Source organism: Dromiciops gliroides, chromosome 3, assembly GCF_019393635.1.
Source record: "Dromiciops gliroides isolate mDroGli1 chromosome 3, mDroGli1.pri, whole genome shotgun sequence".
In the NCBI taxonomy this organism is placed as follows: domain Eukaryota; kingdom Metazoa; phylum Chordata; class Mammalia; order Microbiotheria; family Microbiotheriidae; genus Dromiciops; species Dromiciops gliroides.
Window position 1 is genome coordinate 598,140,517 of NC_057863.1, and position 13,774 is coordinate 598,154,290.

Consider the following 13,774-nt stretch of genomic DNA (forward strand, 5'->3'; position numbering starts at 1 on the left):
ATGGAACCCAGTTAGCCTGGAGTCCTACTGCGGTTTCCTAAGTGCTGGGAGCTTCCCAGGGAGGCCTCTCCTCCTTCCAAAGCATTTCAGCACCTGATCTATAACTTACCCATCAAGAGGGCTGCCAGAAGCACTGAGAGGCTGTGACTTGCCCAGGGTCACAAAGTCAGAGGTAGGATTCGAACCCAGGCCTTCCTGACTCTGCACTGCCTCTATCTGAGAAGTCACAGTATGTTAGAATCGGCAGGGCCCTTTAGGTTCATTCTGTCCAACTCCTTCCATTTACAGGGGCAGAGACAGAGAAGAAGGAATTTCCCCAAGGGCAGAGCCAGGACCGGAACCCAGGTGTCCTGACTCCCAGCCCGGGGCTTCTTCCAGCATGCTGCACTTAGTTCTCCAGCTGGCCGAAGGCACTGGCTGAGCCGGGCTGGCCAGTCTGTGCTGGCAGGAGAGGCAGCGGCTGCGTCCAAGCAGAGCACAGGACAGGGTCAGAGCAGGAACATGGCTAGATCTCTCCCTGCTCAGGCCTGGGGACGGCTGGACATGCAGAGGGGAAGTGGACCCAGGCCTGTGCTGCCGTGGGCTGTGACCTGCTGCTGGGCACCAGGCTGGAGGGTGGCTCTCAATCAGTGGGGGTGTAGTTCACATTCCAGGCCCCTGTCCTGGGCGGGGTACCAAAGCTCTGCCTTGCCCCTTCCCTCTGCCTCTGCCCTCCATACCCGCCTCTCTTCTCCCCGCTCCTCTTTTCCTTCTTCTTGGCTCCTTCCCATGCCTTACTTGGCTGCTCCTACACTCCTCTCTTTTCCCTTTCTTCTATCTCTTCTCAATTCTTTCTCACTTTTCCATTTCTCTTCTCCTCTGCCCTCCTCTCCTAATTTTTCCTCTCCACTCCACTCCTTTTCTCTTCTTCCCTCTCTCCTCCTCTCTTCTTCCTCTCTCCATCTCCTCTCCTCTCTTCTCCCTTGCTTTTCCTCTCCTCTTGGGAAAAGAGGAAGGTAAAAAAGAAGGAAAATATGAGATAAGATGCAACCATGATGCAAATCCTGGTGGAAGGTTAACCTTGCCTGGACCGGGGCTGGACTCACCCTCCCCCTCTCGCTGGGACATGCCCGTCAACTGAGCTCTATCCCAAAGGACCAAAGGAGCAAGGCCCAAGCTCTGTCTCGCCTATACAGAGAGATGAGGGCTCCAGATAAGATGAGCCTCTGGGAGGCTGAGCTCCAAAGAGACAAGGCAGATTGGCTCACGAGGAGGGCCAATGCTCCTCACTCTTCTGAGCAGCCTACACTTTGAGGAGAGGATGTCACAAGAGAAAGAGCACAGATCCAGAACCCTCCATTCAAATCAGAGATGCTACCTGCTTCCTCTGTGACTTTATTTTTTAAAATCTATTTTATTTATTTATTTGCTTTTCTATTTATTTATTTGTTTGTTTGTTTGTTGGGTGGTTGGTTTGGGGGGGTTTTGGGGGGGGCAGGGCAATGAGGGTTAAGTGACTTGCCCAGGGTCACACAGCTAGTAAGTGTCAAGTGTCTGAGGCCAAATTTGAACTCAGGTCCTCCTGAATTCAGGGCCAATGCTCTATCCACTGCGCCACCTAGCTACCACCTCCTCTGTAACTTTAGACAAATCCCTTAAACTCTTGAGATGCGCTTTCTTTCACCTCGCACAAAAAGTCAGAGTGGCTTCATCAAGAACAGGCCACATCGGACTAACCAAATTTCTTTTTTTTTTGGTCAGGATTCCTAAACTGAGAAAAATGGGGGGATGCTGTGGGTGTCATTTCCCTAAATTTTGGCAAAGCTTCTGGCAAAGCTTCTGGCAAAGCATCTCAAGTGAAGACTACTCTTCTGGAGAAGAGCTGTGTGGGAAGCACTTTGCAAACCTGGAAGAAGTGTCATGCAGATGGCGTGGCGGGGGTGGGGTAGGGGGAGCCCTGTATACATTTCCCTCTGATGCTCCTATTCCCAGAATGCCCGGCGTGCTTCTGGGGCAAGAACATGAAACCCAGGGTCAAAGGGTCAAAGGCTGTGGGCGCCAGCTCTGTAACCTGGGTGACCCTGGGCCAGTCCTTTCACTCCCCTGGACCCCAGTCTCTTCATCTGTAAAGTATAGGGGCTGGACCGGCTGTCCTCTCCAGTCTCTTCTAGCTGTCAATCTCTGATGCCATGATCTTGGGCACCCTCTGAGCTATGAATGGACTGGCCTCATTTCCCACAAACAGATGGGGAATAGAAGGGGATGGGGACAAGGTCTCAGGACGTGGAAAATCACTTTGGAGAACAGATTCTGAGAACTATGGAGCACCTTGAGACACTGCAGCCTACGGTGGGGTTGAGTGCTAGATGCGGAGTTAGAAAAACCCAGGTTCAAATATCACCCCTCACACTTATTAGCTGGCCAACCATGGTTAAGTTGGTTAAACTCGGCCTCAGTTCCTCCATTTGTAAAACAAGGTTAATGATGGCACCTGCCTACAATCAATGTTGCTAAATTATAGAATCAGAGATTCACAACAATCTCATCAATGGGTGAGGTCTATTCCAACCAGTCCTTGGCCAAGAATTCCTTCTATCGTATCCCCAACAAGTGATCATTTATCTTCTGTTCAAAACCAACATTCAGGGGGAAATCCACTGCTCCCAGAGGCCAGTCGTACCTCTTTTTGGAGAGCTCTCATTAAGAGTTTTGCCTTACAATCTTCCTCTCTGAAAATTCTACCCACTGTTCTTAAGACTTCCCTCTGGGGTCAAGCAGGACAAAGCTAACCCTTTTTTCAGGTTAACAGCCCTTCAAATAATCAAAGATAAGTAACACATCCCCTCCAAGTCTTCTCTTTTCAAGGCTAAAGGTCCCCTTCCAACTGATCCTTGATGAGCATGGTCTCTACTCCCTTCACTATGCTGGTTGCCTTCCTCATGTTATGTTATAGCACTATGTTGTGACACTCAGAACTGAAGGGCCAAAGGTCCAACCACAGTTACTTTCCTGCTGAAAAACTTTCCATGGCTCCCTATTGCCCTTAGAATAAAATGTATGAGAATATTTGACTAGCCTTCATGGCTTACCTTCCCAGTAGGATTTCACAATATTTCTCTCTGTAGATTCTATGTTCTTTCCTCAGTGCTGTTTATTGGAGGTCTCCTACTTGCTTCTAGATTGATGATACTGATTCCAAATTTGACCAACTACTAGTAGTAGGGGATGGGAGCAGAGAGCACCTCACTGAGTCCTGGGCATCTACAGTTTATACTATGAAACATTTGGAGCATGTTCACCACTGTGGAAAAACAACTTCACAAATGAGGTACCCCAGGAGATGAGAGATGGACTAGAGCAGTGGTGTCAAACTCAAATAGTTATAGAACTCTACAGGCCACATATTGACTTAGAAAACCACAAATTAAAATTATCTATGTTGTATTGTATTTTCATTTACTTTGTTAAATATTTCCTGGGGCAGCTAGGTGGCACCATGGATAGAGCGCTGGCCCTGGATTCAGGAGGACCTGAGTTCAAATCCAGCCTCAGACACTTGACACTTACTAGCTGTGTGACCCTGAGCAAGTCACTTAACCCCAACTGCCTCACAAAAAAAAAAAAAAAAGGAGGAAAAAAGTTAAATACTTTCAAATTACATTTTAATCTAGTTCAGGCCATATTTATTGCATTTTCCCAGCTAGCTCTGAGTTTGACACCTCTAGACAAGATGACATGTAAGGGAAATGTGTGGCCTTAAACTAGTTTTTTTATATTGAGTCTCAGTTTCGTTCCCCAGAAAATGAAGGACTAGATGACGTCATATTTCCCTCCTAGTTCTACAGCCAAAGGTCCCTTGTGGACAAGAACTTGGATCCAGGGTGTGAAGCGGGTCACCTTTCCCAAGGCCTTGACCCACCCCCCTCTTCCCTCACTCCACAAGCAAGGAGCACAGGTGAGCTACCATCAGACAGGTACACCCTAGTCCCAAGCTCAGTACATCTTTACAAACCATCTCCTTGAGAAATGGCTTTCTACTGAAGATAAGCAAAGACTTATCTGGATGGTGGAAGATGCCAAAGGGTCCAATGGAGACTCCCAGATTCAAAATTATTAGGATGAATAAGGTGATTTAATGGGAGAGGCTCAGGAATCAGGAAGCCCTGAGTTTAATCCCACCTGAGACAAATGCTAGCTGGGAAACATTGGGCAATTCACTCACGCTCTCTGAGAGTCAGTTTTCTCAGCCATAAAATGAAGGAACTTGACTCCATGGCCAACAAAGTCTAAACCAATGATCTTCTGACCACACACAGTCTCACCTCCTCCCACATGCCACTGTCCCACAAGGAATTTGAAGAATCTTCATGCCCACCTGTGATGTGACACGAGCCAATTTCAAGGCTCATGGGCATAGAATTGGGAGGATTGGTGTGAGGATAAGTAAGATGCAAGGGAAATGAGCACCCTGCTTGGGAGAAAGGAGACCTAGGTTCTGATACCCACGAGTGTCGACATTTATATGGGCTTTGAGGTGATCGCTTTGGAAGCCCACAATAACCTTGGAAGGTCAGTCAGCAGGTATTATTAGCCGCATTTCGGGTGGGAGTGGGAAGGAGGGAACCATACCGGTGATTTCATTAGAGTAGGAAACTTCTTGCAGTGGATAAAGCACCAGCCCTGGATTCAGGAGGACCTGAGTTCAAATCCGGCCTCAGACATTTTGACACTTACTAGCTGTAGCACCCTGGGCAAGTCACTTAACCCTCATTGCCCTGCAAAAAAAAAAAAAAAGAGTAGGAAACTTCTAGCTAGAGAACTCACTTTACTAATGCAGTTCAGTACCTTCTCCCCAATTTAATTACAATAACTAATCATTAAATATCATTTATTATGTGCCAGACATTGTGCCAAATGCTTTACAATTATGAGCCAATTTGATCCTCACCGCAGTCCTAGGAGATGGGTGTTATTATTAGTCCCGTTTTACAGATGGGGAAACTGAGGCAGACAGCCAGTAAACGACTTCACCAGGCACCCAGCTAGTAAGTGTGAGGTGTGGTCCTCTTGATTCCACATCTAGCACTCAACCCACTTCAACCCTCAACCTCTCAAGGTGCTCTGTAGTTCTAAAAAGCCTTGCTCTGAAGCTAACTGCCAAACCAAGAGGCTTTCTCCCCATTCCTTTCTGTTCCCCATCCACTTGCAGGAACAAGGCCAGCCCATTCATAGCTCTGAGGTTGCTTCCTTCTGCACAGTAGGTGTACAGATGGTAGGCCTGGGCATGAAGGAAGCGTTCTTTGCTTGGTGCACTTCAGCTATTTTTAAAGGACCATGTAAACACGCTGTGCTGTGTCAATAAGAAGGAATGAGGTCATCTTTTGAAAAGCCAAAAACCCTTAAAAATTTTTTTTTTTTTACAACCACAAAACATCTCAAAGCATCAGCATTTCAAAGTTCTAATGGAGGCCTGCTCCATCTGAGAAGCCTCCCAGAGCTAAGCCCACTTTCCCTGACCTAGGACCCTGTCTCAGAAAGGGACTCTTTGCAGCTGGTCTCAGAGCAGTTTCTATCTGAACTTCATTGAAGAGGATAATAATGAGGGTCAATAACAGGCTTCACCGGGGCAGCTAGGTGGCACGGTGGGCTCTGGATTCAGGAGGACCTGAGTTCAAATCTGGACTCAGACTCTTGACACTCACTAGCTGTGTGACCTCCAGCAAGTCACTTAACACCCATTGCCCCACAAAAAATAAATAAATAAAAACAGGCTTCACCAGCATTGATATGGTAACTTTCATGTTTACAAATATTATAATCCTCACAACAGCTGTAGGAAGTAGAAGCTGTTCCCGTCTCCATCTTACAGATAAGAAAACTGAAGCAAACAGAGGGCCAGTCAAATCAATAAGCATTTATGAAGTGATTACTATGCGAGTTAAATTACTTGCCTAGGGCCACACATTAAGTGTCTGAAAACCACATTTGAACTCAGGTCTTCCTGACTACCAGGTCCAGTGCTCTACCCATTGTACCACCTAGCTACTATAGATTATGTAATAATACTAATATTAGTAATACTAACAATAGCAACAACCTTGCTCTGAGAATCAGATCTCCAGGGTCTGCCTCTTGCTTCTGCACGTATCCCTTGGCTTCGCTGCCAAACCATCTCCCCCAGGGGTTATAAACTTGGATAGATTTCGGGAGGTCTATGTCTTTTTAAAACAATATTTTAATCTTTGTATTTCAATATGATGGGTTGCCTACAGAAGTGTATACAGCTTATTTTGTTGTGTGTAAAAACCTTATCCTGAGCAGGGGTCCAGAAGCCTCAGCAGAGAGCCACAGGGCTCTGGGATGCCAAAAAAGGAACCTCTGATCTACTCCTTCCCTTACCCCCACTGGGAGTTATTGGTTCCCATTCTCTTTGACTCTTAGGAACTGTGCTGAGGCCACCAGTGGCCTCCAACCACATACTGTAATCAATACTATCCTGTTTCTTCACCTCATTGGCTCTACTCTATCTGAATTACTGACCCCTTGGACCTTGCCCTCCCCTCCCTTCTTTCCTCTCTCCTCCATGGGCTCCTGGGCTTCCCCTGCCTCTCCCCCCATCACCCCTCCCTCAAGCCATTGATCAAGGCTCCAATTCATTTCCACTCACCAAACACACTTTGAATGCTTTGTGTGGCTACGGCCTTATGCTGGCACACAGAAAAAAATAAAATCTGCCCTCAAGGAGATCACAATCTAATGGGGACAGAGGGAAGGCAACAGGTGTTCAAATAAGCATGATCCAAGGGCTAGTGTCACAGGAACAAAAGAGCGATACAGACTAAGTGCCCCAAGCAGATCAGGAAAGAGGGGAGATTGGGGATCTAGAACAGGAAGGAACCTCAGAGGCCATCTGGTCCAGTCTCCTGCTTTTACAGGTAAGGAAACCGAGGCACGGTGAACTTGCCCAAGGTCAAACAGGGAGTGTCAAAAAGTAGGATTTGAACCGAGGCCCTCTGCCTCCAGGGTCAGCATTGTTTCCACTGCACCACAAGGCCTCCCAAATCGGAGAAAGTTGATCTGAGATTTGAAGGACTTCAAAAGGTGGGAATGGAAAGGAACGTTCCAAACATGGATGGTAGAATGAGGACACGATTTGGGAAGATCTAATAGTTTGGTCTGGCTGGAAATGCAGAGAAAGAGAGTCAAGTGAAATAAGGCTAAAAAGGCAGATGGAGCCAGATCTGGAGGGCCTTCAATACCAAGGTAAGGAACCTGTATTTAATTCTGTAAGTAATAAGGAGCCACTAAAGGTTTTCAAGTAGAGTCAGATCTGTGCTTTAGATTACTACTGTAGCCTGGGAAGAAAAGATTGGAGGGAAAAGAGATGGTAGGCAGAGGTGCAAGTTATAAAGATATTACAATTGTCCAGGAAAAAGGTGATAAAGGCAAGTTGTGCTACTGTGAGTGGAGAAGAGGGGATGGATGTAAGTGATACTATAGAAACTGGATGCTAGGGGCAAGGGAGAAGGAATTGTCAACAACTCCAGTTTTGAGGCTGGGTGACTGCAGGGGTGGTATTGTCATAGATGGCTATAGTATTTCACTCAGAGCTGATTACCAGATCTCTATGGAATTACAGAATCTCAGAGGTAGAAAGGATCTAAGAGGTCCTCTAATCCAATCTTCCATCCAGTGTGGGACAGCTAGGTGGCGCAGTGGATAGAGCACTAGCCCTGAAGTCAGTAGGACCTGAGTTCAAATTTGACCTCAAACACTTGATACTTACTAGCTGTGTGACCCTGGGCAAGTCATTTAACCCTGATTGCCACAAACATCTGGGGCCACCTCCGGTCATCCTGATGTATATCTCACCACTGGACTCGGATGCCTCTGGAGGGGAGGGTGAGGCTGGTGACTTTGCCCAGTCCTGCCTCACTTAAAACCAATTCATTGGGGGGCAGCTAGGTGGCGCAGTGGATAGAGTACTGGCCCTGGAGTCAGGAGTACCTGAGTTCAAATCCGGCCTCAGATACTTAACACGTACTAGCTATGTGACCCTGGGCAAGTCACTTAACCCCAATTGCCTCACTTAAAAAAAAAATTTTTTTAAAGCCAACAACAATTCATTGGGCAGCTAGGTGGCGCAGTGGATAAAGCACCTGCCCTGGGTTCAGGAGGACCTGAGTTCAAATCCGGCCTCAGACACTTGACACTTACTAGCTATGTGACCCTGGGCAAGTCACTTAACCCCCATTGCCCTGCAAAATAATAATAATAATAATAATTTAAAAAAAACCCCAATTCATTGTAAGACATAACATCTGCTATGGTTGTCTTTGAGAATGAAGGACAAACAACAATAACCATCCAGTATAGAATTCTTCCTATTAAATTCCCAACAAGTGGTTACTTGAGTTCAAGTCAGATATTCAGATATTTACTGTGTGGCCCAGAGCAAGTCACCTAAACTTTGCCTCGGTTTCCTCAACTGTAAAATGAGGAACATTAAGAGCACTTACTCCCCAGGGTTGTTGTCAGGATCAAATGAGATAATATTTGTAAAGCACTTACTACAGTGCCTGGTGCACAGTAGTAAGCGTTTAATAAGTGCTTGTTTCTTTCCTTCCTTTCTACACTTCCAGTGCCAGGAATCAGTCAAGCATTCATTAAGTATTTACTATGCTCCAAACACTGTGTTAAGGGCAAGGGATATAAGGAAAGGTAAAAAGAGTATCTGCCCTCAGGGAGCTTACCTTCTAAAAGAGGAGATAATATGTACATAAACTGAACAGGAATATATGAGAGATGCATACGAAATAGACACAAGGCAAACTTAGATGGAAAGGGAGTAATTTTGTTTGTTTTATTTTTAACCAGGGGTTCTAGAAGGTAGCAGTGAAGAGGAAAATCATTTCATACATGGGGGCCAGCTAATGAAAAGGTATGGAGATGGGACTCATTTTGACTTTGTGGTCCACTAAGATACCTAGATCTTTTTCACATGAACCATTCTTGTTTTCTGGTCAAGCCTCTACCATCAACGCCTGCAAAACTGATTATCTGAATATCACCAGTACAAGACTTTATATTCACCTTTGCTAAATGTCTTCTTATTTGCATAGTGTCTCTCCCATTAAAATGTGAGCTCCTTAAGGGCAGGAATGGGGGGTTTTGCCTTCCTCAGGTTCTGCCACAGAGATTAGTGCATAGTAAGTATTTAATAAATACTTATTAAATGACTCATTTTGTTTCATCCTATCATTCTAGCTTACCGAGATTTTTTTTTGGACCCCGATTGTCATTTCCCTTCTACAAACTCCAGCCTCTCATCCTTTCTCTGGTTCTGACTTTTTGGTTATCCACAGCAGAGGTGTCAAACACCCACTGGTGGCCCACAACACTCTCCAGTGTGGCCTGAACCAAATGAAAACACAGCTGGGAAATATTGAACAAAATGAATAAAAGCACAATAAAAAAAAGGAGAATATTACATTTTAAAACTAAGTCAATATGTGGCCTACAGGGATGCTGATGTATGGCTTAGTGGTCCCCATTTCTATTTGAGTTTGACACCACAGTTCTATAGAACATTCCCCGTAGATATCAAGCTGCAATCTGAAATTTAACGCATCGCCTTCATCCTGTCTCCCCCTGCGTCTCCATGAATTCCTTGAATTGGTCTATTATTTCTGTCCTTACAAACCTCCTGGACTGTGACACCATGCAGCATGCTGCAATGGCATGGGGGCCAACAAGAAGATGAGAGCCTTGTACGTCCCAGAATCCTCTGTGTCCAGCCTTCAAGAGCATTGATCTCAGGACCACTGCTGCTGAGAGTCATTCTAGCCTGGTAGGGGTGGCAGGGTGGGGTGTGTGGAGGGAGGATGCAGAGAGGGGGATGCTTGTGCTCCTGTTCAGGAAATTATCCTTAATTATGCTCCCAGCTGCAGTGCTTGGTAATTTGGACCTAGAGAATGGCAGCCAGAGATGCTGGATTTGCAAAGTGACTGCGGGGTGTGGGGGTGGGTTGGGCCAAGAGTCAGTAAATATGGGTTTTGGGATCATGTCTGCCAGTTATTGGCTGTGTGATCTTAGACAAGTAACTGCCCTTCCCTGGCCCTCAGTATCTTCCTCTGTTGGAATAGTCTCAATGGGCCTTTCCAGTTCAGTTCTAAATTCTGAGTATAGATGAGTTTTAGTTTAACAACAAATTTGGGATGGGCATAATATGAATGGGCACTATCTCTCCAAACTCAGCCTGCCTCCATCCGTCTACCCACCCACCCATCCATCCATCCATCCATTTCTTTATCCAACAAGCATTTATTTTTTCAGTTGTGTCTGATTCTTCATGGCTTCATTTGGGCTCTTCTTGGCAGAGATACTGGAGTGGTTTGCCATTTCCTTCTCCAGCTCATTTTACAGATGAGGAAATTGAGGCAAACAGGGTAAAGTGACTTGCCCAGGGTCACACAGCTAGGAAGTATCTGAGGCTGGATTTAAACTCAGGTCTTTCTGACTCCAGGTCCAGCACACTATCTATTTTACCACATAGCTGTCCCCAAGCATTTATTAAGCACCTGCTAAGAGCCAGATACTTTGTTATTATTGAAAGACAAAAATGAAACTGACCCTGCCTTCAGAGAGCTTACATTCTTTTGTTTTCCTTTTTTTCTTTCTTTTATTTTGTGAGGCATTGAGGGTTAAGCGATTTGCCCAGGGTCACACAGCTAGTAAGTCAAGTGTCTGAGGCCAGATTTGAGTCAAGTGTCTCCTGAGTCAAGTGTCTGAGTCCAGATTTGAACTCAGGTCCTCCTGAATCCAGGGCCGGTGCTTTACCCACTGTTCCACCCAGCTGCCACAAAGCTTACATTCTTTTGAAGGTAAACAACATGTACACACACACACAAACCAAACATAAACTGTATACAAAGTAGCCAGAAAATAATTTTCTGGGATGAGATAGGGCCCAAGGCTGGCTCTCCTGTGACATGAAGCATCTGAGCTGATCTCTGAAGGGAGTGAGGGATGGAAACAGGTGGCGGTATATATTCTAGGAATCAGGCCCAGCCTATGCAAAGGCCCAGAGATAAGATGATAGAAAAGCAATGAGGCCTGGGCAGTTAGGTGGCACAGTGGATAAAGCACTGGCCTTGGATTCAGGAGGACCTGAGTTCAAATCCGACCTCAGACACTTGATACTTACTAGCTGTGTGACCCTGGGCAAGTCACTTAACCCCCATTGTCCCTCAAAAAAAGAAAAGAAAAGAAAATCACTGAGGCCCATTTGACTGTTGAGGCAGAGATGGTTTTGTTTTCCTCTTTGTATCTCCAGTTCCTAGCAAGGTGCTTGGAACCTAGCAATGACACATCAGCACACCTACTAGGCGGCTTAATAGATCATTATTTATTACCTAAATTAATTAAATACTATTTAACTATCTTACAAAAGTCATTTTAAAATTAATCACACTAAACAACTGATTAAACGCCCACCCAATTCAAGTCAATAGACATTGTCTGGCATAAACCCCATTTTACAGATCGTGGCATTGTAGCTAGCTCCAGATCCAGCAGGGTTCTGCAAGCCCTCACCCCTTTGCTTTACAATTGAGGTGCAGTGACTTGCCCAGAATTCCACTGGCTACACCTTGTTAGCAAGGGTTAGACCTGGGCTGGACTCTGAGAGCAGGGCCCTTTCTACCAGGTTGCCTGAGGAAGGCTACATCTAGATAGGACCTTTGGGTCTGACGGGCACACTTTGGGAAGGATGTCACTAACTGTGAGAGGATCTAGAGAATGAATGGGACCATGGAAAGGTGAAGGGTCATTACAGGAGGAACAGTGGAAAGAACCAATCAGGTAGTCTGGAAAGGAGGAGATCCAGGTGACTGAAGGGACAGGGATACCATAGGAGCCTTCAGGTCCCTCCCTACAGGGCTATTCTGTCAGATTCTGTTGGGCCCCAAGGGACGAACCAGGAGCATCTGGGGTGAAGTGATGGAGAGGCAGTCCTTCCGCTTGATAAACAGAAAAAAATCCTAATAACTGGAGCTGTCCCCTAGTGTCACAGGCTGCCTCAGAAGATAGTAGCTTCCCTTTCACTAAAGGTCTTCCTAAGGTTGACCAACCATTTGTTGGAGATTTTATAGATGAATTCCTGGACCATTTGGAGGCTTGATTCAGAGCTGGAAGGGACAACCCAGTCCAAACCCTTCAGGAGGGGAAACTGAGGTCCAGAGAGGTTAGCTAAGTGGCTTGCCCAAGAGCATGTGGTGTCAGAAATGGGATTTGAACCCAGGGCTCTTTCTATATTGTGCCACATGGCCTCCTAGAGTCCCTCCCTGAGATTCTGAATGAAGAGACTTTCTCAACTCCAATTCTGTTCATTCGTATTCCTAATCTGGAAGAGCCGAATCATTTTCGAATTTCCCATCCCCCTATTTGCACAAGCAAAAAGAAGTTCATTTAAAAAAAAAATTGATCATAAGACAGACCTAAGTGATAGAGCACACACAAAAAGAGTTGAGAAAAGCTCAATTAGATCTCTTTTCCTAAAGGTCACTGCCTGCAGGGGATTTCCCTTCGGCACCCTCTGATACCCCACAGTCATGCCACCATTAGCAAAAAGGATACCTTCCAATGACCCCAGGAATTGTCAGAAGCTGCAATCAGAAACTGGGATCAGAGGGACATGCCCAGAATGCAGTCTCTCCTTTGCATCTCAGAGTCCCTCTTTCCCTACTGTCTGGGCAAGGAGGTTGCCACTCCCTGCCCACTTGGCCCCAACAGATCACACAACAACAATAAACAACTTTAAGCTTGGTACTCCCGAGATGCCAGGAAGAAGGCTGCCATTAGGATGAGCATGCCAGCAGCGGTGAATTTATGGGAAGATGTGGTAAACAGTTAAATGGGAATGGGCAGTGATCAGTATTATTGGAGGGCATACCCACATCGATGAGGTCACAGATCCATTGGAGTAAGCTTAAAACCACACTAAGCTGGAGGCAGCTAGGTGGTGCAGTGGATAGAGCATTGACCCTAGATTCAGGAGGACCTGAGTTCAAATCTGGCCTCAGACACTTGATACCTACTAGCTGTGTGACCCTGGGCAAGTCACTCAATCCTCATTGCCCTGCAAAAACAAACAAACAAAAAACCCCACTACACTAAGCCTTTTGGGACACCCTGTATAAAGATCTGCAAGGTGCTTTCCAGATGTTATCTTATTTGAGAGAGGAGATAATGTATAGAACACATTTGAGCTTCCCAATGGTACCAAACATCAGAACTGGAGGTATTATTATCTTCATTTTACAAATGCGGAAACTGAGGCCTAGAGAGGGGGCAATGACCTCTCTTAGGTCAAATGGTTATTAAGACACATTGGTGGGGCAGCTAGGTGGCGCAGTGGATAGAGCACCGGCCCTGGAATCAGGAGTACCTGAGTTCAAATCCGGCCTCAGACACTTAACACTTACTAGCTGTGTGACCTTGGGCAAGTCACTTAACCCCAATTGCCTCACTTAAAAAAAAAAAAAAGACACATTGGTAGAATTTGAACCCAGGGATTCTTGCTTCCAAATCCATCATGCTAGCCAATTTATTATGTTGTCTCTCATACACAGAGGCTAGGGTCACTCAGCCCCTTGGCCATGGGCAACCTGGAAATGGGTCCTGGCACCAGGTGGGCTTGTCCCTCTGCTTTCCCTGAGAAGACACCATTGCCTCTTCTTCCATTTCCGTTACCCAGACTCAGCACTGAGGAAGCCAGAGCTCTGCCCAGCCCACG

General features: G+C 46.0%; 2 protein-coding genes across 2 annotated transcripts in view; one reads left to right on the plus strand and one right to left on the minus strand.

Annotated features, from left to right (window-relative positions):
* Window positions 1–13,774, minus strand: part of HIVEP3 (HIVEP zinc finger 3) — a 502,456-nt gene that overhangs the window by 123,478 nt on the left and 365,204 nt on the right.
* Window positions 3,794–13,774, plus strand: part of LOC122748128 (spore wall protein 2-like) — a gene marked incomplete at its 3' end in the record, with an annotated part of 12,275 nt that continues 2,294 nt past the window's right edge. Inside the window, exons 1-2 of the mRNA XM_043993829.1 lie at window positions 3,794–3,934; window positions 5,189–5,251. Coding sequence (XP_043849764.1) covers window positions 3,794–3,934; window positions 5,189–5,251 — 204 coding nt within the window. The remainder of the gene's footprint in view (window positions 3,935–5,188; window positions 5,252–13,774) is intronic.